A 26,878-nucleotide genomic window follows, 5' to 3' on the forward strand; every position below is an offset into this window, starting at 1 on the left:
TCTGCATATTGAATTAGCACACTGAATGTTTCCACCTTGTATCACATCCAGGCCTTGGAAGTGTCCTTTTTCAGAACAGACAAACTGAAATTGAGGGTTCTCACATATAGAGCCTTTCTATGAGCAGGAGAGAACAATGCCATTGGGAATACTCTGCCTCTTGCAATTCTCTGTGCCTCGGTACTTTCTACCCCTTTCTTCCTGTCAAAGACTTGTGACAAATACCCAAAACTGCCCCTTGGCACTCTGACACTGAGCCATGTTGGAATTCCAAGTAGTAGAAACATATTTCTGAGTGATAAGAAGCTTAAAAACAAGTACGAAGTCCCCAACAACAAATAAAGACTGGTAGGAACTGTTAACATTTAATAAAATAAAATTAACATAGATAATAGCAAAACTTTTGTTTGACACAAAAGATTTCTGTTGATTTTAAAAATACTGTCCCTTGATTGAGATAAAAAAATAATATTTCACAGTTATTTTCCCAGTATATTTGGAAAATGACAACATAATCACAACCTAAACTTCCAGTAATTTTTTAAAACAAACAAACAAACAAAAAGACTTCTACATGAAGCAAATTATCATCATCTGGGAAGCTGTGAGTATAGAAATCCTTCCCATGGCATTATAAAAAGCCACTGAATTGCATCTTGCAAATTGAACCTTCCAGCAGCTTAATTTGAAAGTGAGGCAGATAACTCTAATAAAAAATAAATTTATAGTCTGAGATGGAACTTCAAAATTAGTTCATTTAATCATATCACAACCCCATTGTTATGAAGATGCAATTTGATTTCTGTCCTCTCCTCAGCGTGGCATTTATCTGTGCAGTGCTCTCACCACTGATTCCCAAAGCACCCAGACACAAACAGAGCCAGAAGTGGATTCATGTCACACGTGGAGGATGAAAATGATCCAGCTGCAAAATTTGCTGCCTGACCACTCCCAGCAGGGATGGTGATGGGAAGGACCCCTGTGCCTGTGCTGGGTGCATGGCAAAAGGTGTTCAATGCACTGCTGAGAAACAAAGTCATGTTTGTCAAAATTACTTTTCCCACCATTAGCACAGTGAACAGAATTCACCCCCTGCAATTTCACTGAAGACAACAGACTCAAATGTTATAAATACTTAAAACAGCTAAACACATACTACACATACTACATCAATATTAACTTAATAGGGAAAAATGTAATTTAAATTTTTAAAATATCAATAAATTAACACTGACAAAAAGAGAAATATTTGACACTAAAACTAAGCTACTGAGGCAACACTAGAAGTGTCTGTACAGTGGATGAAACTTGAATGCACCAACTGGCTGCAACTCCCCTCCATCCTTATCTCCTGGAGACTTCCAAATCCTGATTTTCACCTCTTACAGAAAAGATTGAGCTGAGGAAGACTTGGAGATGAGTAAGGCAACCGAAAACAGCCTGGCTGTCAGGAATGTTAGAACTGAACCTTTGCTGCAAAGCAGCAACAGCTGCAGGAATGCATCTGCATCTGGATCAGCCACCACGCTCCAAGTGCAATTCCAGGCTCAGGGCTGAAGGAGCAACTGCTCTAGCTCCAGTTAAATCTCTGTGCCATTATTTAGACCTCTTACCAGTTTCAAAAACTTTCAAAATTCTCAAAAACTAGCACACAATACTCCTATTCAAACCCTCCATTTAGCCATAAAAAAACCCTAAAAGCTTTCTAGCTTTGCTTTCCAGCTTCCACCTAAACCTGAAACTGCCATTTCTAGGGTTTTATGCCCCAGCAGATTCTTCTCTTCTATTAAGTTTAATCAAATGCTATTTCAATGATACACTGCATAATTTCAAAGACTTGGAAATGTTAGATAAGGTGAAGAATCAGAGAAAGGCTACGGGGAGTTTACCTGAGAGGCTGTTCCAAAAATACCACACACACACACTTTGATATTAGTGACTAAAGCCCTTGAATTGTTCCCTAAAGCCCACCTTTGCCATCATACCCACAGAGCGCCTGAGACAATCAGCCACCATGTGCTGTGAGCTTATTATCCCACTTCTTTCCCAAGTGAGTCACTCCAGGGCTGTGCTCCCCCCACGGCTGTCTGTGCATAACCAAAATTCCCACTGCCAGGGCTCCCAGAGCAAAGCACCCTGGGCGTGTCTGTGAGGATCCAGCACAAGCTCCTCTCTGCCCTTTACTACAAAGAGAGCAGCAAATGGTGGTGTGAAGGCAGCAGTGTTTAGACAACCTGTGCTCTTAAAATTTCAGATGAACCAAAGAGGATGTTTATCTTGAGAGGTTTAGACTGACTATGGATGCAATATGCTGGAAGCTGACCAAGATGCCACTTAAATGCTTTGCCCTGGGGCCCTCCAACAGAAGGAGGCAGCAGTAGCAGGGGGCTCTGCCCCATCCTCCCCTGAACAGGTACACACACACGGAGAGGAACTCAAGTGTACCAGCACTGAGTGCTGACAAATACATGCCATGCCAGGAATGCTTCATCCTGCTGCTCTCTCTCTCCTTCCCCATTTCCTCACTGGCAGCCCCACGAGACTGTACTGGAGCAAATGTGGATGGGCAGCAGGGCTGGGCTGTAGCAATCGTGGCATGTGATGGGGCAGAGACAAGCTGGTATCCTCCAGGGCAAGGCATAGAGAGGAGAGGCCAGGGCTCACAGCACAGCAGAGAGGAGGGGGGCGTTTGCAGGAGGGACAGGGCAGAGTATTAAAATATGATCTTGATCTAGAACAACACAGACTTGAAACCATTTACCAAAACAGAGCCTTCCCTTGGGCCAAGAGAATTACCCCAATTCTAAAAATATCATATTATTTTTCCCTATCCTTTTTTCATTCCCACTGTGACTAAGAGCACACCAGCTGTACCAGAGGAGCTCAGGGAATTCCCCACTCAGCAGCCCAAGGCAGTGACGGGAAGCACAAGGAAGGGCACAGAGGGTGGATGGTTGGGGGCACAACCTACTCTCAGAGCAGGAAAGACAGAAGGACAGCCCTGCACCAGGGACAGGGTGACACTGCAATCCACCACCACAGTAACACTTGCTTCACTTTCATTTCCAAAATGGCATCAGTAAAAAGACAAGGATATTCTTTAGGAAAAATTCAACAATTTGAGGGCCATTCTGCCTTTTTAACAGCATCACAGTACTCAAAACATTTAACCTAGGCTAGCTGTGGTCAATGAGATTTGGTTCCTCAGATATTGCCTTTGTCTGACCAGTTAGATATGCTTTTGCCAGCAGGATTTAGCTCCTGCTATATTTGAACCATCTTTAATCCCATGAAGGCTAAAGAAAAATGTCTCTGATTTAGCTCTGCGCACTTATGAATAACTCAAATACTACAGTTAAATTTACAACATAGTTCCCTTAGCTGTTTAGAAGACAATTGTTTTCTTTCCTTTCCCCTTAAGTTCCAGTATGTAAAATATCAGAAGAATTTAGATTAAAAAAAAAAAAGGGGACATGTTATTTTTAAAGTTGTTCTTGAGAAAATTTCCACATACAAACCCGTGGCATTTCTCCACTGGTTTGAGAACAATTTTCACATGCTGGCATCATCCTTGAGTGGCTGCCACAACTCTGGTATCATAAAGCAACACGTATTATCTCTCAGCTTATCAAAACACATTTTATTTAACTGCTAAATTTGGTCTGATCCAAGTTTTTCTTCTTACTTCACAACAAACATGAAAACACAGATGCCGCACTCTGATCCAAACATGCATCCTACCAGGGAACCAGGGCATGGAGGCCAGATCAGCCCTAAGAGTATGACTGCCCAGACCACAGGGCTGCACTCACGGCTCGTTAACAGAGTTCACACAGAAATGTTCACATTGTGTACTCCTGTTCTACAAGTCCTGTCTAGGTAGCACTGAAAAACAAATTGTTTGGCCCCTTCTGTTCTGATGCTGGAACATTGTGTCAATATACTTTGGCATATATTTAAAAAATCCCTGTAATATACCATAGACTGTGACATTTCCACTTCAGATCTATCATTTACATGTGAAGCACGAATCTCCAAAGAACCCAGTAAAGCTGTAAGAAAGACTACATTTTGCTGAAGCTCTCAGACACCCACTCCATTCAGTCACACCAGCTGGAGAGGTAAGTGTCAAGATACAGCTTTATTCTTTAAAATGAATGTGGAGGTGAAACTCCACAGCCTCCTCCACAGCAATCATTTTTTAAAGTGAAACCACAACGATATGTGCTCCTGATCCTCCTATGTCAGCAGCATTTCTCAGAAACCTTTTTGCAAATCTGGGTATCTTAAAATCGTATCTAAGTTATTTTGCAATCCCCGCAGCTGTCCCTGTACTTCCCAGTCCAGCTGACGGGCGTCCTAGACATGACATCCATTGGAAGATCTTTTGCTCCTAGAGGTAGAGGAGTCCTTAGCTACCCTCTGTCTAGCACATGAGGCACAGATGGCCCCCGAGAGACGCTTCAGCCCCTTCTGAAAGACACTGTTGGAGAGACTGTAAATGACACAGTTGCAGAAACTGTTGCTAATGGCAAGCCAAGTGGTCAAGAAGGACGCGACACGGTTACTATAGACATTGGAGCTCTCCAGGAGGAAATAGATGATGTAGGGCAACCAGAGGATGTAGAAGACACTGGTGATGCGGAACAGGACCATGGCATAGCGCTTGTCTGGGCAGGGCTGGGCCTCCCCAGCCTCCCCGTCCTGCGAGCTGAAGCGCACCCGCCGCTCGTTGATCTCCTTGGTGTGCTGCTGGCAGATGCGGAAGATGTTGAAGTAGGTGAAGCAGACGATGAAAGCGGCCGGGGCGTAGAGCATCACCACAATGAAGAGGGTGAAATAGGGATCGGTGTTCCAGGAGTTGGCGCACCACTGGAACACGTCCCCGTGATATCCAGGCTTTCCCCAGTGAAAGGAGGGTAAGAAGACCAGGCAGGAGTAGAGCCAAATGGTCAATATGCAGATTCGCAGCCTCCACGGGGTAACCAGCGTGTTGTAGGTCAGGGGCTTGGTGATGGCAATGTATCTGTCAATGCTGATGCAGGCCAGGGAGGCCATGGAGACGCTCTTCAGCACTGATACCACATAACCAAAGATTTGGCAAACCAAGGACTCGCTCAAAACAATAGGATAGTGCAGCAGAGACAAAGAAGGCACCAGACAGCTCACGCCCACCAGGAGGTCAGCATACGCCATAGTCTGGATGAAGTAGCTGGTGGTGTGGTGGTTCAGCAGAGGTGCACAGTGAAAAACAAATATCACGATAATGTTGCCCGAAATAATCAGCACCATGAGGAACACAATAATAACCACTTCCAGGAGGCAAAAATTGATGGTCTCCAAATAGCTAATGGCCAGGAGACAGAAGGGCCGGCCACTCTGGTTGCCAACCAAAGAGGAGTTCATCTTGAGCACTGCAGTGATCTCTCTACTTCATGCTCCTGCCTGCTGCCTGCAGCCACTCCAGGCAGCTGCTGTCATTGCGGCTGGTGCTGTGTGTGCAGCAATGTCAAAACCGGAGCTCCAGTCCCCAGGGCTGCTCCAGATGCTGCTGCTGTGCATTGTCTGCAGCACAATTCCCCTTTAAATCCTGCTCCCAGCCGCTGCCGGTGCACCGGGACCCAGCGGCAGGCATGTTAGCAACTTCCCCGGCACCGGAGAGGGCTGATACCGATGCCCTCCTGGGTGGGCTGCCGCGCCGAGGAGGGATGAGGGGCTGGGGGAAGAGGGAGAGGAACCTCCACCGAGTCAGGACGAGAGTCCTCCCAAAGGCTGACAGAGAGAAGGGGAAAGTATTTTACAGAACCGCCTCTCCCCCGCGCTGCCACCTCCGCCGCTCCCCTCCTTCCCCACGCCCTGCTCGGCGCTCCCCGCCGGCCCCGGCTCCGGCTGCAGCCCCGCTCCCTCCCCACGCCCCGCCGGCGGCACCGGAGGCGATGCCGGCTCCCCGGAGCCCCGGCAGCCGGGCGGGGGGATGCGCGCCGGGGAGGGCGGGGGTCCAGCCCTTCTCGGCTGGCTCCATTTTGCACGGCGCTTTTGTTCGCCGCCTCTCCCGGCCCCGCCGCCGCCGCCCCGGCCCCGCCGCCGCCCCGGCCCCACCGCCCCCCGGCCGGCCCGGCCCCGCCGCCCCCCGGCCCTACCTGCGGCGGGGGAACAAAAGCGCGGAGCATCCTCGGGCGGGCGGCGTGCGCTCCGCTCCGGCCGCGGCGATGCGGAGCCGGGGGCGGGGAGGCGGGAGGAAGGGGAGGGAGGCGGCGGGAGCGCGGGGGAGGGCGCGGCGCGGCGGGGACCCGGCGGGGAGCGGGGCCGCAGCCCCGGCCCCATCCGCCCGCCCCGGGAGCCGGGCAGCGCCGGCCGCGGCTCGGCAGGGCGGGCTCGCACTACGGGGGCGCTCGGCCAGGCGGGTCCGCCGAGGGGCGGCCGGGGGCGGTGGGAGCCTCACCCGGCGCGACCCCGGCCCTGCCCGGCCCCGCCGCAGGGACACACACCCAGCGCAGCCCCCGCTCCTCCTCCCGCAGCCCGCACGGCCAGCGCCGGCCGCCCATCACCGCCCTCAATTCACGCGCTTCGTCCTCACTTAAAGGCTTCTCCATCCCAGCCTTTTCGGGGAAATACCTATTCTGGAATAAACGTGCCTTTCCTGGTGTAGCGTGTGTTGTTCAGGAAACACCTGAAAGCAAGGGCAAAGCTGAGAACCACGTCCCACCATTAAATCCAGATGCTGCTCCAGGTGGGCAGGCGCCTCCCTCCATACACAGAGACACACAGAACGCAAAGGCATCGCTGTCCCTGACAGCCCCTGGGACACCTAAACAGAAGCCCAGCGACATTCCAGCCAGCAAACACGCCAGAGATTCACAGCACAGCGCTTCAACTTGGATTCACACCCTAAAGTTAATGCCATCTCGCTCTTTTACCAGAAAAACCTCTTTGAAGGCAGAGAGACATAACAAGGTACAGCTCTCGTTTATTGTTTGTCAAGAGCTTCAAGTGACAGGCTGGAAAACGTTCCCGGGTATGTGGGAGCTCATTCTCTGACCCTGACACCAGACTGCTCCACTGCCACTGCTTAGGACAGGCCCTTGATACAGGAATTTGTATTTGAGTGGATCAAACCAGTAAAAAACTGAAGTGAAGCTCTTTGGCAATCAAAATCATTTAGTCCAACATGAAAGTGTACAACTGGGATCCTTACAAGCTTAAGTCCACACTCTGAATTCAACCAATACCAACAAAGCCAAAGTTTTGGTTAACCTAAGCTAAACGTTGGTCATTCTGTGGAATACCTAATGGGAAATTAATTGAGGCCAAAGGGATAGAGGTCAAAGCAATTGAGCTGCAACTCTCAGGTTTTTAGCTGACCACTAAGTACAAAAAACATTTCATTATACACTTGTGTTGGCCAAAAATCTGTGCTGGACAAGAGCATGACTTGGCAGATTTTTAGTCTCATACAAATGCCTGAAAACAAAAATTTGGGGGTTCTGCCCTATCTTTAACCCAAAAAAGGATCTCTTTACTATTGTCCACCCTTTTTTTTTTTTTTTTTTTTTTTTTAATGTATGGTGCTTCTACTCATGGCAACTGAGGTACTAGAACTGTAGCTAGGAAACATAAACTTTGAATTAAATTTAGGCCAGGGTATTGTGGATTTACAAAAAACAAGCTATGATTGAATTACTGCTGGAGAAATGATCTCCTATCTTTCCAAAGCTGAGAATGATTTACATACCGATTGATTCAAACAGTATTTCTGGATCCTTGGGCATGAATAGACACATTATAAACAGCCCCAAGAAAATGTATGTTGATACATTCAACTTTCTCTGTCAGATACATAAAAACAAGGTAGCAATGGAAATACTAACCCCAACCAAAACAACATCTGGCTGCTGAAATTTTTAAACAGAAGATGCACCATGAAATCAAGAACTCCCCAGTGTTCAGGTTTTTATGAAAAGCTTAACGCCCTTAGAGCTGAGGTATTTTCTGTAGAAGAGCCACGTCTGTTTTTTCCTTTAACTGACATTCTATTGTTTCTCTGAAGCTGAGAGCAGTGCTCAGTGCTCTTGCCAGCTCACTCCTGCTTGCTTAAAACATCCAAAGCAGTAATAGCTGCACCTCCTCCTGCCCCTGCACCACAGCTCAGAAGGTGAAGCAAAACTGCACTTGGAAGGTAACTGGGGTACAGTGGCTGCTCCCCAGCTCTCTGCTGGGTGCAGAACCTCTCCTAAAGACACCAAAACGTGTGCCTGAGGTCTGTGAGACTGAAAATGCTGCTGTGGTGTAGAGACTTCCCCCCACTCCACTATGGTACAGCACCACCTCGTCCAAGGCAATGAAAAGTACTCCAGAAATTATTCAAAGTTACAATGACAACTCCTGGGAAAATTGCTGCTGGTAAAAGATAATTAAACTTTTATCACATGTGATCAAAACTAATCAAACAAGGAATCTCAAGGTTCAGGCACACTGACAAGGCTACACTGTGATGCAGAGATGCAGGGTAGGTTCCATTTCAGTTGATTGTACACAGTCATGGCCCTCTGTCCTCTTGAAAATTCAATGTATTCTTTTTAATTTAAAGGAACATATGGAAATATGATTGTGATACAAGTGGAAAATAAGTGTTAACCACCCACAGCTAAGGTTCTGTCACATTTTAAGCTACTGATGACAACACTTTCAGTCAAATAACGGTAGTGACATTTTAATCTATTTCTTCATTAAAAACTAGCATCATTTGCACCAAGACAGACAAGTATATTTGGTAGAACGTCTGTGTTCTATAATCCTCGTCTCATGGAGACAAAAAGGTGGGAAGATGAGAAAGTGGGTAGCAGTATAAGAAAGACTAGAACAAATTAATCTCTTACCAGGCCTAGGATTTCTCCCAGAAATGGTGACCCCAGGGTAACATTCCAGGATGCTCCTCCTGACACTGGACTATTATTTTTTATTTTATTTGTGCCACAAGATGTCCCTCTCACGTTGTAATTTTCTTAATATAGTGTATTTATCTGGTACAACAGTTCATGGTTTTTTCCTTTCGACATTACTTCCTCCCACACAGACCTATATCCACAAGCTTTTTATTTTCTCCTCAATATTGTAAATGTCAGGTTTTAATGCTGATATTATGAAGAACTTCTCCACTGACAGATGCAGTAGTTGTATTAATCCTTTCTAAAATTGGTCTGAGAAGTGGCTGTTGTCTCCTTCACTTTCTACCATGATTATTTATCTTTTTTAGTCTGTCTGGCTTGCTTTACACATTTTCTACTCAACAACACTTTCCATCCACCTAGGCCTGTCAAGAATATGCAGTATTTTTCTTGCAGGTGTCTGTTAATACCTAGAGTGAGTCCCCACATGTCTTCTGCTGCCTTCAGTGGCTGAAGATTAACAGCCAGAACTGTGATTGCCAAAGTGCAACCAGGACCAGCTGCCTCTCCCAGGGATTGTCTAGATCGTTTTACCTACAGCTTGCTTTCTGTCCTCAGTACGGACATGACCTTAATTCACTGGGCTGGCCTTCATCCACGCTCCCCACCACGAGCGTGGCAATCTGGAGCTGCTAAAAGCTTTATTATTGCACACAGATGGTGTGCAAATTCTCAAAAGTAATTCACGGAAGCACCATGATGGTGAAACTTCAACCTTCCTGCAATAACAAAAGCGCAGAGAACAAAACCCCAGCCAGCGTGTGGCAAAGAAAACCAGAGCAAACCATTAATATGTGCTGTCATGATGACTAAAACACAAGGAGCACACTTTGAAACACAGTTTCAATGCCATTTTTAAGTCATATTCAAGAAGAGAGCCAGACACTGCTCTTCTCTGTAGTAGAGCACAACAGGAGATATTTCCTTTTCAAGCCTTCAGTAGCCACAATTCAACAGTAAACAAACTGTCCTTGCAGCAATTAATTTGCAAAGGAAAGCAAAAACCAGAGATTACCTGAGCCTGCCCAGGAAAGCAACCACCAGAAGAAATCCTGGGGTGCAGCATCCAACATCTTGTGCAGAAGGGAAAAAAATCCCTGAAACAGGGCAGGAGGTTTTGAGGCAGCTGTCAACACAGATCCTTATTAATTTGGGACTGTGCTGCTGCATGGGGTCATGAAAAGCCTGGCAAAAATCAAATGCAGCTACAGGAACAGAGGGCAACATGAAGACAGAAGGGATTATGAGCATTATGAGCACTCACACAGGTTTCCTGCATCTCCTGCTCACATTCCAGGGCATAGGTTTTCCATGGACTCCTTGTGCTCCTGCACTACACCACAGCAGTTATTCTCACATAAAGCCCCTTCAAGGCATGGTAATACAAATAACTGCAGGCTTGCCAGAGAAGAATTGGAATTAGTGACATGCAAAACATGGCAAAGCATTACAAAGATGGGAAAGCAATGTAATATAATGGACCCTTGTCTTCATATAATTAACTTTTTTTTCCCAGGAACATTTACTCCTATGCAGTGTGCATACTGACTGTAACTGAGCTGCTATTTAAAGAGCAGTAAGAATTAGTCACATTAGAACTCCAAAATTATCACATTTATGCCTAAGAAAGGCATGAAAACAAAAATTTAAGGCCAAAGTGCAGCCCAGCATTATTATATTCTTGGCATAGACTACATGCAAAGGGTCTCTAAATGTTATATTGCTGGGCCATGTTCTCCTCAGCCTCCCTAACAATCCTTGCATTTTTTGCTCGTTCTCCTCTTCAGTACCTCCACACAGCCACTGAGAGATAACCCTATTTAAAACCCTGCACGTCTTCCACTGCCTGCAGACTGAAGAAATCCCAATTCCCCTGTGAACCATGCACATATTTCTGTTCTCAAACACCAACCTCTGTCCCTTCTAGAGGAACAGTCCCAGACTGTTTCCATATTTAAGTCACAACAGAACAAACAGCCATGGCATTGGACTAACATGGCACCTCCAGATTAGGGAAATCTCATTTTCATTTGCTTGAGCTGGCTAAGGCAGCATGCTGGTGATAAACTACAGACCTCATGAGACTACAGCAGGGCCTGAAAATGGTCAGTCAGGACCCATTCTCTCTAATTTGTTAATTAGTTTCTGTGCTGAATGGCCACTGCAGGTATAGCCAATGCTTTTGAGCAGAACACAGTACACCAGCAGCCTACCCTCCTTTATACTTGGACTACTGTGATGCTTCCAATACACGAGATTACAGGTTACTTTCTTTGTCTCAGCCAAATGCAAAGGAGTGGAAAGGTTTCACAGGTTTAAAAATGAAATGTTACACTATCCCCTTCCAGCTGACAAAGATAGTAGCAGAACGTGTCACCAACTGTGCCACAAAGACATCATCTTTTGCATTCTGATACCAAAACACTGAAACAAGTGAGGCTGACAACTACTCACCAGGCAATTAAAATAACACAACAGGATAGGTGTGATCACTCCTTGCCAGAGGACTCAACCTCCACATTACTTATGTGATTTATTCACCATAAAATTCAACTTACAGCTCTACAATGCATAAACCAGTATTAAGGAATTTGGATCAAGTTTTTTCTATATTCACCAAGTATATGAAAATACTTATGGCAGAACATTTTTAGCTGATCTAAAATGATTCATTCTCATCATGTAGGATCCTTCCTGCATGACTCTAACAGAAACTGAGTTTAATTTCAGAAGCCCTCCTGCCCTCAGAATAAGGTCTTTAATTGCTCCTTCTGAATCTGTGCCATCAGAATATAGATATACAAAGTCTGATTCACTTGTTTTGCTTTTTAACTGGTGAATAATTAATTTCTGTTATATTTGTACTAAAGCTGCATCATTAATAATTTCTAATACAGTCCTTCTAGACTTGCATGTTTGATGAAAGCAATAAAATCCAACGTAGCTATACAGATAATGGTCAAATCCAAATTAACACATCAGTTTTCTGGATAAGAAAGTGACATTTCATTTTGTGACCCATTTGTTCCGTGAACTTTGAGAACCCCGAGTGATGTCTGTATGTACAATTGTTAAATCCTCTTCCTACCTTACTGAGGTCAGCATTCAAAATAAGAAGTCACAAAACTGCTGTCTAATGCAAAAACATCCACATTGTTCTGTTTTCTTTCTACCCAGAAAGGCTGCAATTTCTACTACTGTTGGATTTTTAGCATAAACACTGAGACAACACAACAAAATTCAGCTTCTATTTGGAAAAGCCAAACCAGCAAAGAAAATTAATTTGTCCATTATGAAAGCAATTAATAGGATACTTATTTTTCACAAACTCAGAACTCAGCTGAGTGAAACAGGACTGTAAAAAGAAAGCAGTGTAATGCCACCAGCAGCTCTCTGTCAGGGGTTTTGTTGGAGGACTGAATCACAGTCACTCCTTGATACATTCAGGTACACTCAGGGCCCCCTCAGGCAAGAGTACACTTGAAGCCGCTGCCTTCCCATTCTTTAAGAAATGGAGGAGAGGAAAGAGCTGGGAAAAGCCGCGGTACCTTAGTGATGAGGATCCTGTACTTCTCCACGAGGTGGTCGTTGTTGTGACACCCTGCCAGCAGCTGCCACACCTCTCCCCGCAGCGCCTCGGGGACGCCGCTCCGCACCAGCGCCGACAGCGTCTTGGGCCGCACGCTCAGGTTCAGGTGCCTGCGTTGGGAGGGCTCCGTTAGTGCCACCAGCACCCCTGGGGACACCGCACACGGCACAACTGCCGGGCAGTCCCCACCTCGGAGTGAAATTCAAGTCAGGAAAAAGAAATAACGTTTGGAGAACTACTTCCCAAACTGTTTTCTCAATTCCCGTTAAATTTATATATATATATACACACATATATATGTATGTGGATACGTGTGTGGATATACGTATATGCACATAAATATATATATAATAATAAATATAATAAATAATAATTGTAATATAATAACATATAATAAATAATATAAACTAATATAATAATAAATACAATATACATCATAATATACATCATATATATAACATATATGTGGTTTATATATATACATATATATGTATGTGGATATACGTATATGCACATAAGTATATATTATAATAATAAATAATAAAAGTAATATAATAAATATAATAAATAATAATAAATAATAATAAATACAATATACATCATATATATTACATATGTGGTTTTTATATATATACATATATATGTATGTGGATATACGTATGTGTACATAAATATATATATTATAAAAATAAATATAATAAATAATAAGTGTAATATAATAACACATAATAAATCATATATACTAGTATAATAATAATAAATACAACATACATCATATATAACATATATGTGGTTTTTATATATATACATATATATGTATGTGGATATACGTATATGCACATAAATATATATATTATAATAATAAATAAAATAATAAATGTAATATAATAACATATAATAAATAATATATACTAATATAAGAATAATAAATACAATATACATCATATATATAACATATATGTGGTTTCTATATATGTACATATATATGTATGTATAGATATTATATTCAACAAACAGAAGCACTCCATTAAATATTAAAGGACAGAGGTCACATTATGTAAATTCCAAGTTCAAACTACCCCAAAATGAGCAGTTTGCAGAAGGCTACACTGCTCAGCTGCTCACAGCCCAGCAGGAGGTGAGGGAGGGACAGAGCTCTGAAAATCATCTCTCATGGTTATCTAACTGCACCTCTGCATTGGAGCAGCCTCCACTGCACCAGCCAGCCCCAACTGAGCTGCTCCTTCCAGTGAGACCACTGACAGCTCTTAAATTACAGCACTGTAAGTTGTAAAAACTAAACCTACATGTAATTTATGCACTTACAGCATGTTAAGCTGAACAGCTCATTTGTGGCTTATATATAAAAATCCCCAAAAGACACAGGCCTTAAATCATAGAAATTACAATTTTTCTGCAGTTACTAAAAGACAAACTTCTGGATAAAATTATCAAGAGAACTGACAGACAAAGCCAGGCAGAAAAATGAACTTGTGTCACATTAACTGCATTATGTTCCTGATAAACTGACATTTATTAATGTTTGTAACAGTCTAACAGATACGTGAATGATAATTTTACACAGATTGGTACTCCCTATTGCCTTTCTCAAGTCTACAGTGTTCTGACACAATAATCTAGAGACTAACAAGAGAGGCATTTAAATCAGTATTTACTGCACAGAACCCAGGACTATCATGTCCTCCTTCACTGTGCTTTCTCTAAAAGAAATCAACTAAAATAAAAATAATATTTCTATAGTAGTTACATTTATATCAATATATAGTCACACCTACAGACAGGTTTATAGAGCATTTATTATGCTTTTATAATATGTAAGTATTTTTATATAAAATACTTCCTATATACAAAATACTCAATGTTTTTGTAAAGACCTATAAAACTGCTTTATTTTAATCTCAGATCAGAGGAAGTACAACAGGAATTCCAATGAATACAGTCATAAAGGCTGTAGACTAAAGGCTACACACTGGATTCTTCCAAACTATTTTTTAAATGAGAAAATTGTGTGACTCAGCAGTTATCATCAGCCAAATATTCGTTGGTATCACAAAATACCAAATATTTAATTATTATACAAATCTAATTACACAGTTCTGAAAAATTAGCGTGAAACTACCTGAAGCTTGATTTTTATGATTTTCAATCCTCTTATGTTAAAAGCTGGAGGATCATTGCTTCCAAATACACATTTTTAGTTAAGAAGGAAAGCCCTTTAACACATATTAAAGTTGTTGCCAGCATTAGCACAGAAGCATTTCATATCCTCTTAGAGCTGCCAAAACATTTCCAATGGGAGTCAGGTGGCTTAATTATCTCTGAGCCCTTGGAAGAGTTACAAAAAAATTCAAGTTGAAAGAAACTTTCTCACAGCAGCAGATGCAGAGAGCTCATCTGGGAAAGACATTTCTCTCAATCTAGGAGAGGGAAAAGGGATCATGCATTATTTTACCACAGCCTTCCCCTCTTACAAATGTGTCCACTTAGTGCAAAATCAAACTGGAAGGAAAACTACTTATTCAAATAAACAATAACTGCAGAAAATACTAAATAGTTATGATCTTAATTTAAAGAGATTCCTGTCTAAGTGGTCACATAAACACTTTTTCTCATTTAAGCTGCATAACTGACTCCAATCTCTGCTCTCTTGCTCCTTAGATCCAATACCCCACTCAACCTTTGACTCACTGCACAGTCCTCGCCCTGCTCTCATTGACTTCAGGAAGCAAAAGGCCACAATTATAGCCAGAGTCAAACTGAAACCTATTTGAGCTCAATCTCATGCTGCCCATCATCCTCTTTTGTGAGGAAAAAAAACAACCTAACAAAACCCCTGAATTTTACAACAATCAGCATCAACTTTGGAACTGCTCAGGCTACTTCAAGATGAATAAAAAATCCCTCATTAAAGCAGGATTGTGTTGCATTAGCAATTGGACTGTCAAGAAACACTCTTCTTGAACACTGACATTTTCCAGGGAGAAAACAGCAGAGCTCTTGTACTTCCTTCTTGGCAGACTCTGGAGCCTTCCTTTAGATAAGGGAAGAAAAACATCATCTCTATCCAAGTCCAAATCTCCCATTTCTTAAGCTACAGTCACTAAGATGTGACAGCTGCAGGAAAAATTGGCTGTGAACCCAGTCAGAATTACAAAGAGGAATGGAAGTGATCTGTGCAAAATAGACAAAGTAAGAGCTGCATTTTCTTTATACTATTTAGTTTAGGTTTTCCTTTAACCAAATCCCAAGGAATCTCAAGATAGGTAGAATAATCATTTTAAGACAGGACCAACTAAAGACATAGCATAAGTGAATTTCTATACATTAAGCATGCAGTCAAAAATTAAAGTATTTAAAACACCCTCTAAAGAAATCAGAAAACATCAAGCCAGAGAATGAGGGGTGCTGTGGGGATGTATAGAGAACTAAATCCAATCTTATAAATCTTATATCAAATGGCCTCTGAAAATAAAAACTCCATGCAGAAGGAGCAGAGATAATGAGAATATTCAGAATTGTAACTTTCAGAATGTGATTTTGCCACTTACCACTTGGACAGCAGCTCTCCCCACGTTTCAAGGATTTTTTCTGCACACTCTTTGGAAACATCTCCAGAACCACTCAAGAGTGGTTCATCATTGTCTGCCAAGAGAACAGAAGGGACATTTCAGCCAAGGCCAGCAGGAAAAGTGGAAAAGCAGAAACCCAATTTATCTGCATTTCAGCTCAGAGCCATAAGGCCAGATGTTTCTATACTCAGAAGTGGTCACGGTTTGCTTTAGAAGAATTTTTTAAAAGCAGAAAGAAGCTCTTGAAAATGCATTAAGTTACAAGCTGGGCAGGTCCTGGTATAGTTTCATCTCTCACAGATGTCTGACTCTGCACTAAAACATTGCCTGCAGACACTTCCAAATAACACCAGTTTGCCTTTTGCTCTCAAACCTGCTCAGAGCTGCTCAGGGAGAGGCAGCAGCTACATGATAATCCCCAGTTTCTAGGAGTCCTTTTTCACATTGTCCCAAGTACACCACACAGGAGGCCTGGGCTGAGAAAAGCAAGGACACTGAAGTGCAAAACGAGGGAGAGGCTGACTAAAAATGCCAGGACAGTGGGTATTGAATCTTGCAGTAAGATATTCCAGCAAGAAATAACCCGTCAGTCAGGCAGATTCTGACTGGAAAGGATCCTATATCTTTTGTAACCATGTTATTCACCATCTGCCCTTTCTCAAAGTCCACAAAAGCACAGGAGCTTCTTACCTTCCTCTTCATCATCCTCAGGAGGAGATGGGATCATGGAGCCCTGTGACCCCGACTGGGGCAGGCGGAGAGAGGGGCTGGCTGTGGTTTTCCTTCTCTCCCTCTCAGATTCACTTTCCAGGCACACAACCTCATACAATGTGTCCGAGTTGTTCTTCCTGTCCTTTTGCTTGATCTAGGAAACAAGATTTCACTGAGGAAATGCCAGATCACAAATGCCAGATCACTTCCTAAGGCTCTGCCTTCTCTTTCTGGACTAACAGAGCTGAGGAACAGCTTCCATCCCACTCTCTAGTGAGGAATGTTCATATCTGGAACACACCTAATGCAAGGTGCAGGCTGTCAGTGCTTCTGATGCCATGAAATGGGCTGGGAGTGTGCTGCACCCAAAGGCACAGGCAGAAGTGTCACTTGGATCTGCCATCCTCGAGGAGCTCATCTTTCCAACCATAAATGAATGGGACACAAATGCACTGATTTTTAAAGCTATAAATGCATCTCAGGTCTAAGAGATGAAGGTTCCTCAACATGCAGCAACTTGGCTTTTATTTAAACAGCAGTGGTAAATTGAAAGCAAAACCTTTAAAATCATGTCAAATTGCCCTTCAAAGAGAATTTATAAGATGAGTCAAAATAGAAAAGGTTTCTGGGGATACTGATAGTGGCCAAAAAAAAAAAAATGTTCCTATTTATTTGAACAAGATGAGATGAGCTTTAAGGTCTCTTCCAAACCAAACCAGTCAGGGATTCCATGATTTTCCCATGGTAGTGGCTTTAGCAAAGCTTCCAACTCTGTGTATACATTGCTGCAACAACACAAATTGTGGAGTCCCAAAGTCTACGTGTGGCCCAGTTTCTCCATAATTTTCAACACTTTAGTACCTTCTTTTCCTTTAAAGAAGGATTTTTCTTTGTGAAGTAGATCTAAAGTTCTAATACATTATAAGGACTTAGAATTCTTTTTCTTAAATGAATAAAAATAGAGAGCAGAAAAGAGAAGGTGAAGAAAAGAGGGAAATAAGATTTATACTTATACTCCACACTAAGCTCCCAGTGCTCAATTTTATTCTTTGGAGCATTAAAAATGAAGAGAAATGCATCAAAACTAAAAATGACTAAATCACTAAATGTAATCGGAGCAATAAAATCCCTCTGCTTTCACTATTTCCGAATAAAGAAACACTGCCAAAGTAAGATAAGCCAATTCTACACAGCTGTATTTTTAATAGGCTAATCATGACTCCACAGAAACAGGTTTCCCTTCCAGGCTTATCAGGCAGTACATTCTATATTTGTTGCTTCCACTATGAGTTTTGATAATCTTCCATTAGTAAACACTGGAAGCTGGATAACCCAACAGTGTCTGTGGAAAAAGAGAATTGGCCAAGATAAGTCAGAATGTCTGTGAATTTGGTAAAACAAAAGATCCAGAATTAGCTCAGTAAGATAAGCTTCCTTTAAACTGCCAAACAGAAAAGGCACCTTTTGGAGGCTGTAGAATATTTATAGCCCAACAGCCTCTACTGTTCAACATCTCCATGTTCTACCTCAAAAATATTCTATATAAAAAGGCTAAGCTCATCCATGAAGAATTTTTCCACCTTATATTTTGAAGGAAAGGTTGTGGGTTTTTTAACATAGAAAAAGAATCCTTGGTGAACTTCATCTTTGTTACTACCCAGATGCCATTCTTTGTTAGCACTTAAAGGCAAGTGTAAAAAGAATGAAGAAAAGCCTCTTGCTTAACTGAAAACCTCTTTAAATAAGAACACTTATCAAGAAATCAGGACTCCAACACTGCTTTCTTTTTGGGTTGCAGCCAGAATTGCTAAGCCTAGAGAGAGCACGTACATCCACATTGTTATTTGCTTTTATACATTTCCAGTTCTTCAAAAAGGACTTTCATTTCAGAACAATAATTTCTAGAGCAGAAGAACAGCAGCTATTTCAAGTACATGGTCTCTTTAGTGACTTGAACCTTCAACTTACCAGCCTTATTTTGAGACTAAGTTATTGCCTTGTACTGTTATCAGGAATATTCTGGACAGAAATAATGCTTCCATTTTTAGTAGATGGGTAAAAAAGTAAGTTGGAAAAGACAGCAAAATTTTTTAACAAGTTCTAGGGATTTTTGGTGGTTGCTTGGATTTTTTTCCCCCAGGGCAAACTTGGGGTATGTGTGAAATCTCTGTTTCCAACAATGCAGAAGGAGAAAACAGACTTTGACAAAAAATAATTTCCTTTGGAATTTCATGTGGATGTTTGCTCACCTAAAAAAACTTTAAAAGAAATGTTCAGTTTGTATGACAAAATAAGTTTAGAGATATATCAGATACCATGTCACCAGGATTACAGTAAGGACTTTTTTTTTTTTTCCCTCTTAACCCTTAATTTTACACCATTACCCCTCTACACCCTTAAGGCAGCAAGTGTCAGCATAGCTTCAGTTTGCAGATAAATCCTCTGCTCCTTTTCTTGCTGTGGTTTGGCAGGAAAATCCATAAGCCTCTCTGTAACTTCGCAGACTCATCAAAGCTATCAAAAAAGCTATTTCAGGCTCTTTATGGAACTGCAGATAGCCAGCAACAATCAGCACAATAAAGGGTAGCTTTCCTAAAAGTGAAGTGCATTTATTTTATCTCTTTGACTCAGAAGGAAAATGTTGCATCATGAACATTATATTAGTAAAGGTTTTGGCCATCATAGACAGAAACAGCCTATTAATTGTTAATTTTATTTCTTTATTTTTTAATGCATTACCTGCTTTAATTTTAAGAAAAAATTTTCAGTTGAGCTCCGTTTGCTGAAGGGCCAGAACAGCCTCTCATTAGGTGAGCAAACTCTGACTTTAGTCTCCAGAATGAATCGAACTGGCTCCTGCACCTCAGTTATCACCAAGTCCACAGCAGTGGTCATGAACAACACTTTATCTAGAGAGAGGAAATGAAGCCACAATATGAAAACAAATATTTCAAATAAAATATTCCATAACCCCTTTCCCAGTAAAATGGAAGAACAAAGGAAACTCCCCTTTTCAGAATCGATTTTCCCCCTAATTTAACATTTAAAAACCTTTTAAGTTTCAAAATACGGAAATTGGATCACTATTTACTAGAGGCTAAAGAAACTGCAGTCTTTAAGCCAAGAAAATGATCCTGTTCAAGAGAATAAAAATTCTGCTTTTTCAAATCCCACTGAAATGGATCCAAAACCTTCATTAAACATTATAGAGGATGTGTGCACTTAACTACACAGTGCAGATCTCTTGCCATCCAGCCTAATAACACTTCAATTCTTTTTAGGTTTAGAAGTTACTTAAGTGTTTAATACCATGATATTAAAGGCATTTAAGACCATCTCAGCTGTGACATTCCAAAAATTGACTACACACTCTGAATCTCCAACAGGAGGCAACAGGGCTCAGTGACCTATGAGATCTCTCTGGCGGGGAATGATAAATTGTGTCCTTCAGGCAGGATGGCATCCACTCCAGCACCAGATTGTGTCCAGCAGCTGACTTTTATGACTTTGCCCAGTCAATTCCCATTAACTTCCCAACCTTTGGCACACAGCAGCAACAAGAGATTGAAAAGATGGTAATTCAGCTGACATCTTAAGAGAAGTAACAACAGTTTCTTTCAGGACTCAAGAGAGCAGTGCAATATCAGCTATTTTTGGATGACAGTTGGAGTGGTTTACTTTCATTTTCACAGGTATAGGAATCCTTCTGTTTAATTAAAAACTTGGGTTTGGAAAAATCTGAACTGACCACAAGATACTGAACAAAGCAAGTGCCTGAAAAAATAATTTAGTGCAATTCTCAACAGGATTCGTAAAAAGCTTCAGTGGTGCACAGAGCACCTGCATCCTGCCCCACACCTGCAGAGCCTCCTACTAGGACACAGCTCCTACAACATATTACTGAACACAGTTATTTGTCTTTTTTTAAAATTTTATATGGCATTTAGCACCCTACTTTCTGAGAATCTATCCCATCCTGTGAAAGTCTTTTGTGGGATTCTTCTGAAGAGAAAAGAGAATTGATCCAATGCCCACTACAGAAGTAATTTCCCTGCCTAGGGATAACACCTGGCAATGCTCATACCTTTTGGTGTTTCTTCATTTACAAACTGGAAGTGTGGAGACTTTTGATTCCAGCTCCCAGTTATCACGTATGATTTCCCATCAGAACTTTTACCCATGGACTCCTGGAAACAAGGTAAGTTTATGTAATTTTTTATATATTAAAGAAGTTTCTACATTATATAGTGCCAGCCCCATGAAAGAGTTACTGCATTGGCAAGGAAAGGGCAAGTCCCCAAGATCACCTCTGAAGGAAAGAACAGAGTTCCCCTGCAATCCTTGGTGTCCATGCTGATAACACAGAAAGGCAAATTAATATTAATTATTCTATTAGTACATGGCATGACCAGTAGTTTTGGAGGTGGCCATTTGACAGCAACTTTCAGCTCCCAGAAGTGTAGATGAGAATACAACATATGTTAGTCATTGAGAACCAAACCAGTATTTTATCTAATGTTCACCTTGACTGTCTTCCCAACAACCTTATTTTCTGGACAATCTAAAGCCTGGTAGAAAGCAGTAGTATTCATGCAGTATTATTGAGTACTCACTATGTACTGCATAAACACTAGCAAATTTGCTGTCACTTCACACTTGTAAAGTCAAGTGATCTCTATCATTTCTTTATAGAGAAAAGTGAGTCATAAGAACAAAGCACCCACTAGTTCTCAGTGTTACATTTGAAGCTTCTCAGGCCTCGATTCTCACACTGATAACTATGCTGTAAAACTTTCCGTGTCCCGAGCACAGCACTTTAATATGCAGCATGTCTAAAAATAAGGTTCCATGTTTCTTATTTCAGGCCCCTGAATGAGAACAGTCATGACTGTAAAACTGGGCAAGTCCCTTGACCAAGCAGAGGTCACGTTCTAACTGAGCAGCAGAGACAGGGATTCAACTGCCCAGAGCCTCACCCTCAACAGTGGAACCTCCAGCATCAATTCCCCTCAACTGCAGAAGTGCTCTCTGTCCATCCTGAGATCATGCACAATCACAAGCAAAATTCTTCCTGAATTTTGGTAGGAAAGATCCTTACCAAATCCAAAAGGTGCATGTCGCCACTCCGAACATCTTTCCCACGGCTAAGGAGAAGGCCAAAACATCTGCAAAGCCAGGCAAAAAAAAAAATGTAACTGCAAAAATTAGACATTCTCATAAACAAACCATTAACATTTCTTATCTAAGTGTTTGCTGTCATACATCACAAACAGCCCATGAATCTACTGACAAACATCAACAAATCTTGACATTTGAAAGCAGCATCAAGCATGTCCAGCAAAACAACATCAAGCCAACATCAAAAATGTCAAGCAAGATTTCAGACACATATTTACAATACGGTTTTACCCTGTTTACAGCAGCCTGGAAATTGTTCCATTACCTTTGTTTTGAAGAACAGTGTAATAAAGTCACAGCTAACAAGGGTTCCTTATACCACAACACCTGGCCTGCAGTTTTCTGCCCTTCCTTTGGTGGCTTTTTTTTTGGTTTTTTTGACATATTTGCATAGAATTTATCATTCAGCAGAGACAAGGATCACATGAAATACAAGGACCTTTTTTACTACTTCATTTGGACTTTTCACAAGGACTGCTGGCCCACACAGGTATGTCCCACCTCATCCTCTGGTTTACCACACTCGAAAATTGTGGCACTAAATCACACATATGGAGCATCCACAGAATAATTACTAACCTGCTCCCTCAGAGGCAAAATGCTAATAATAAACAGATAAGGAAGCTTTTAAAAACTGATGACATTACCTTTCAATAGCAAGTTCTTTATTCGTTGTCTGTTGCACATAAATCACTATCTTCTTATCAATCCCCTGGCGGAGTTTGAAGCATTGCCTGTCCTTGTCTTTGGGAACTGCACTGTTATTCATCAGGAAAGGAAAAAAAAAATCTCAGGGGATCATTTCTCTGCATTCCTTGCATATACCAAACCCAGCATCAGACACTGCTGCAGCACCAAAGCAGTCATTGCAGTCAGCAACAGTGCTCAGTTCAACAAAGCAAGATTATCTATTTCAGAGGGTAATCATTGTATTATTTTCCCAAAATACTTATGTCTCGGCTTAATTTAAACTAGAATAAGAAACTTTCAAAAAGGGAATTTAGTGACCACCTCATCCTCACGCTCTCCATTCACTCACTTTCCAACCGAACCGTACGCTGCACAAAAGAAGAATCTGTACCTGAAATAACCTTTCCCATCATCTTCTTTGATTTCCAGGGACACAGAGAAGGTGAAGATGTCACTGTCTGGAGTGGGGGGGGTGGCAGTGGCTGAGAGCGGGGTCTGTTTGGCAGAGCGCCGGAAGGCAGTGGCAAAGCTGTACAGGATTCGGCTCACCTGCAGCCACAGGGCACAAACATCAGCTGAAACCCACCTGCATTTTCACTAACACACAACAAACTGTATACAAAAATAATTTATGTTTAGCATCTAATTAACTGTTTTTCTATGCTTTTTAGGATAAACTGTTAACTGTGCATTATCCCATAACTAACATTTGTTGATGGATGAATTACATTACCTCTGAAGTGCCTGAAAAACTTCACTTAAATGTCAGTAATAGCATTTACATGAACATAATTACCATTTGACAAAAAGCTTGCACTTACAGCCTCTTGGATTTCACATCGGAAGACATGAATCCTGAAGAGTTCTGCATTGTAGTGGCTTTCAGTGAAAGCAAAGCAATCACTTTCAGGGGTCCCATCGTGCCCTCGTACACAGAAAAGGATTTTATAGATTGGATAATTTGCTATTTCTGTGTTTGTCTGAGGATCTAAAAGTCTGTTAAAATAGAGAGAGGGAGGAAAAAAAGCAAGCTTGCACCTTTAGAAGAATTATTTCAGCCAGACATAACTTGCAAGCTTTAACAATTTCACACCTCCTAGAGAAAGTACATCACAAAAACTAGCTCCTGACTGTCATTTACTGCACAGCAAGACTACAATAATGATATTTAAATTGAACAGCACAAAAAAGTACAGTGCAACATATGTTTCTACCAATAATTTCCCCATGGTTTTCAGGAATCAGTCTTCAGAAAGTTACACTAATATTTGGAGGTGGACAGACCTACCTCTGTTAAACTTTGTGTATCAGACATTTTCTAGCTCTACAAACTACTTTCCAGGCTATTTCTAAAGTGTTCATCACTAACCAATCTCCCTATGGCTTTGGGGACAGCTTGGATCATCACAGTACTTCTTGGTAGAGTGTTTGGTAAACAACTTCAAAGGGCCACTTTTCCCAGATGTCTATAAAACCCCCTTCTCCCACTAAGGATAATCCAAGCTGCTCAAGCCTCCTCAAGCCAGGTAAACCATCGGCTAGTTTGCTTTCCAAAGGAGCTAAGATGAAGGGCCAGCCCCAGAGTACCTGACAGTCCCCTCAGAGACGTTGGGCACGGACAGGGTGACGTCCAGGGAGATCTGGCCCTGGCCACGCAGGATGGACATCATGCGCAGCGCCTCCACCTCGCTGCGCGGGGCGTTCACCGAGGCGCAGCCCAGGTACGTCAGCTTGCTGAACACCACGCTGTCCTCGTCCGTCACCGGCGTGAACGGGCTCAAGTCCTCACAGTCTAGGGCACCACACCAGGGGCAACGTGAGAAACAAGGCAAGGACCCTCAAGGGGAGTGTCAGACACTGACTCCCCACTGAACAGAAGACAAAAGAGGCTAAGAACAGAAAAAACGCTGTAGGAAAGCCCTGTACTTATATTTTATACAGCCAGGCAAATAAGCTTAATATTTGTGCACACATCTCAGGGCTGGTACAGCAGCCTGGTATGTTTTCAGAAGACAGGACAGTTCAGCAGACATTAACTCCTGCATTACATACATAACCTGGAATTTACTGCACTAAGTGATTATAATGTGAGACATGGGGAAAGGCTAGTGTCCACACCTGCATCTAAATTCTCTTCACTTTCCCCACAAAAAAAAAAAGTTCATAAGATATGACCAGTCGTTTCCCCCCTTTTTTTCTAACCTCCTTGAGATGGTTTCACTGGCAAGCTCATTTCTGGCTTCTGGAGTCCTGCCACCGACACTGGGTTAATGGTAGAGGATGCTGACGCTTCAAGGACAACAGGTTCTTCCCCATCTCCATCAGTTCTGACTTCTTCTCCATGGTCCCGGTCACTGGACTGATCTTCCATGGGTGGATCCATCAGCACGTCCTCGAGCTCCCGCTGCAGCTGCTGTTCGCTTCCATTCCCCACAATCTGAGAGCCACACAGTTGGGACACAAAAAAGAAGAAAAGACTGTTCAAACAACAAAAAACACCCCTCAGGCACAGGGTCATTCATACGGCTTTTTATTTACCAGCCAAAGCAGCAGTGAACAAATTTAACCCAGTTACAACCATAAACACAAACTGCAGGGTGCAAATACTCACCAGCACAGATTATATCCTCCCTGCTCTAACAAATCTACAAGCTCAAAGCAGGAATTTTCTAGCACCAGAAAAAGCAAGGAGACTACTTTCAAACTAGTCTTTAATCACCAACTACAAAGACTACCTTTGACAGAGAAACTTACAGACACCCACAATATGGGCTATAACAATTCTCAGATTAGTACCAGAAAGAGGCAAATATAATTAAATATGTTACATGGTTCATGGGCAAGACAGCAAGGTTTCATGGAAGAGAAGCATCTGGAATAAGATTGTGCCATCATGCTGAGGAGAGGTAACAGCATTGCTTTGTCTCCTAATGCTCAGCTGCAGCCTGACTTTGAGCTCATTGAAGTCAACATGAAAGCATGAAGCCACCTCAACAGTGTGAAATTGGACAGGGAACGAAGGCATTCACTTCAGGAAACTCTCAGATACTGCTTCTAAGGAAACTCTTTGTCCATTCCTCTGCAATTATTAGGGATGTGACTGAGTTTACAGAGCATTTACCAGATGCCATCAGCATAAAGTACTTGCTTCTAACACTTCAGCTGCTGCTGGTTATTCCTGCTGACACCACACTCAATCCTAGGAGCACTTCCATATTCTTACCTCTGTAAATTTACTGATTTAAGATGCTACACATCAGTTAATAAAATCCAAATTATGCAACAACCCCAAAAAGTAATAACCTAGTGATTGTTTTGCTACAGAATCTAAAAAACAACAACAAGAGACATTTATGCTCCTGAAACTGACGCAAAAAGAATGTCATTTTTTGTACAGATTAAAATACACTCCTGTGCTGTGATCAGTTGCCAGGATTAGGACAGGGGAACTGCCTTACTCAGCTGTACACCCACAGAGGGAGGCATCTGTAACCTGCAACTAGCTACAGAAATCCACAGATTTCCATTTTCCTCTCAACAATTTTGGTATTAATTTGCATGATTCATTGTGGAAAAATCTTGCACAAGCATGGGGTCATCAAAGGCAGAAGGCTTTCAAGCATCAAGTTTATTATTCAGGTCTTTGCAGGCATTCATCAGAAAGATGATGATGATGATGGAAGATGCACCATGTTCCTTTCCTGCATGGAGTTTTGCAATGAAATAGAATTAATTAATTACAGTGTCCTGTCAGCCCCTTTAAAGGTTATATATTAAAAAACCTAGAGTAACTTTTCGTTTACAGAACCTGTTCTCCATGACACCTGAAGTTAAAATTCATTCTGGTAAAAAACTGCATCTGATACAACTTTCCTCATAGTCAACAAGCTTTGGTTTGAAAAAGAAAGGTAAAAAATTGACATCCCATGAGAACTACATGTTGTAATAGTATCAATATAAAATGCACATGAAAAAGTTCTATTCTATCAAGATTAAAAACCAAAAAACTGAATGGTGATCTACTCTATTTGGTAAAATAATCAGTATGAATAACATATTTAGATGTTACTTCTATAAAACGTGATCTTGAAAATAAAATATCCCAAAAATACTAGTGACAGGTAAAACACAAATTCAAGTTGTTTACAGAAAATAGGCATAAATAAATTAAAAGA

At 41.9% G+C, this 26,878-nt stretch overlaps 2 protein-coding genes across 3 annotated transcripts in view; both read right to left on the reverse strand.

The window, feature by feature from the left end:
* RABGAP1 (RAB GTPase activating protein 1) overlaps positions 1–26,878 on the reverse strand; it is a 62,395-nt gene that overhangs the window by 25,658 nt on the left and 9,859 nt on the right. For both annotated transcript variants that reach the window (XM_083875698.1, XM_083875699.1), the window contains exons 3-13: positions 24,906–25,140; positions 24,291–24,495; positions 23,525–23,699; positions 23,095–23,252; positions 22,661–22,771; positions 21,934–22,000; positions 20,920–21,022; positions 19,575–19,744; positions 16,815–16,989; positions 16,104–16,197; positions 12,494–12,644 (exon numbers count right to left, since the gene is read on the reverse strand). In XM_083875698.1, coding sequence (XP_083731824.1) covers positions 12,494–12,644; positions 16,104–16,197; positions 16,815–16,989; positions 19,575–19,744; positions 20,920–21,022; positions 21,934–22,000; positions 22,661–22,771; positions 23,095–23,252; positions 23,525–23,699; positions 24,291–24,495; positions 24,906–25,140 — 1,644 coding nt within the window. The remainder of the gene's footprint in view (positions 1–12,493; positions 12,645–16,103; positions 16,198–16,814; positions 16,990–19,574; positions 19,745–20,919; positions 21,023–21,933; positions 22,001–22,660; positions 22,772–23,094; positions 23,253–23,524; positions 23,700–24,290; positions 24,496–24,905; positions 25,141–26,878) is intronic.
* Positions 3,617–5,406, reverse strand: GPR21 (G protein-coupled receptor 21; the record flags this gene model as incomplete). The annotated part of the gene is made up of 1 exon (XM_083875679.1): positions 3,617–5,406. One exon carries the CDS (start codon positions 5,404–5,406, stop codon positions 4,360–4,362), a length of 1,047 nt encoding a protein of 348 aa, XP_083731805.1. The 3' UTR covers positions 3,617–4,359.

This window comes from Zosterops lateralis (assembly GCF_965231275.1).
Source record: "Zosterops lateralis genome assembly, chromosome: 20".
Lineage (NCBI taxonomy): Eukaryota > Metazoa > Chordata > Aves > Passeriformes > Zosteropidae > Zosterops > Zosterops lateralis.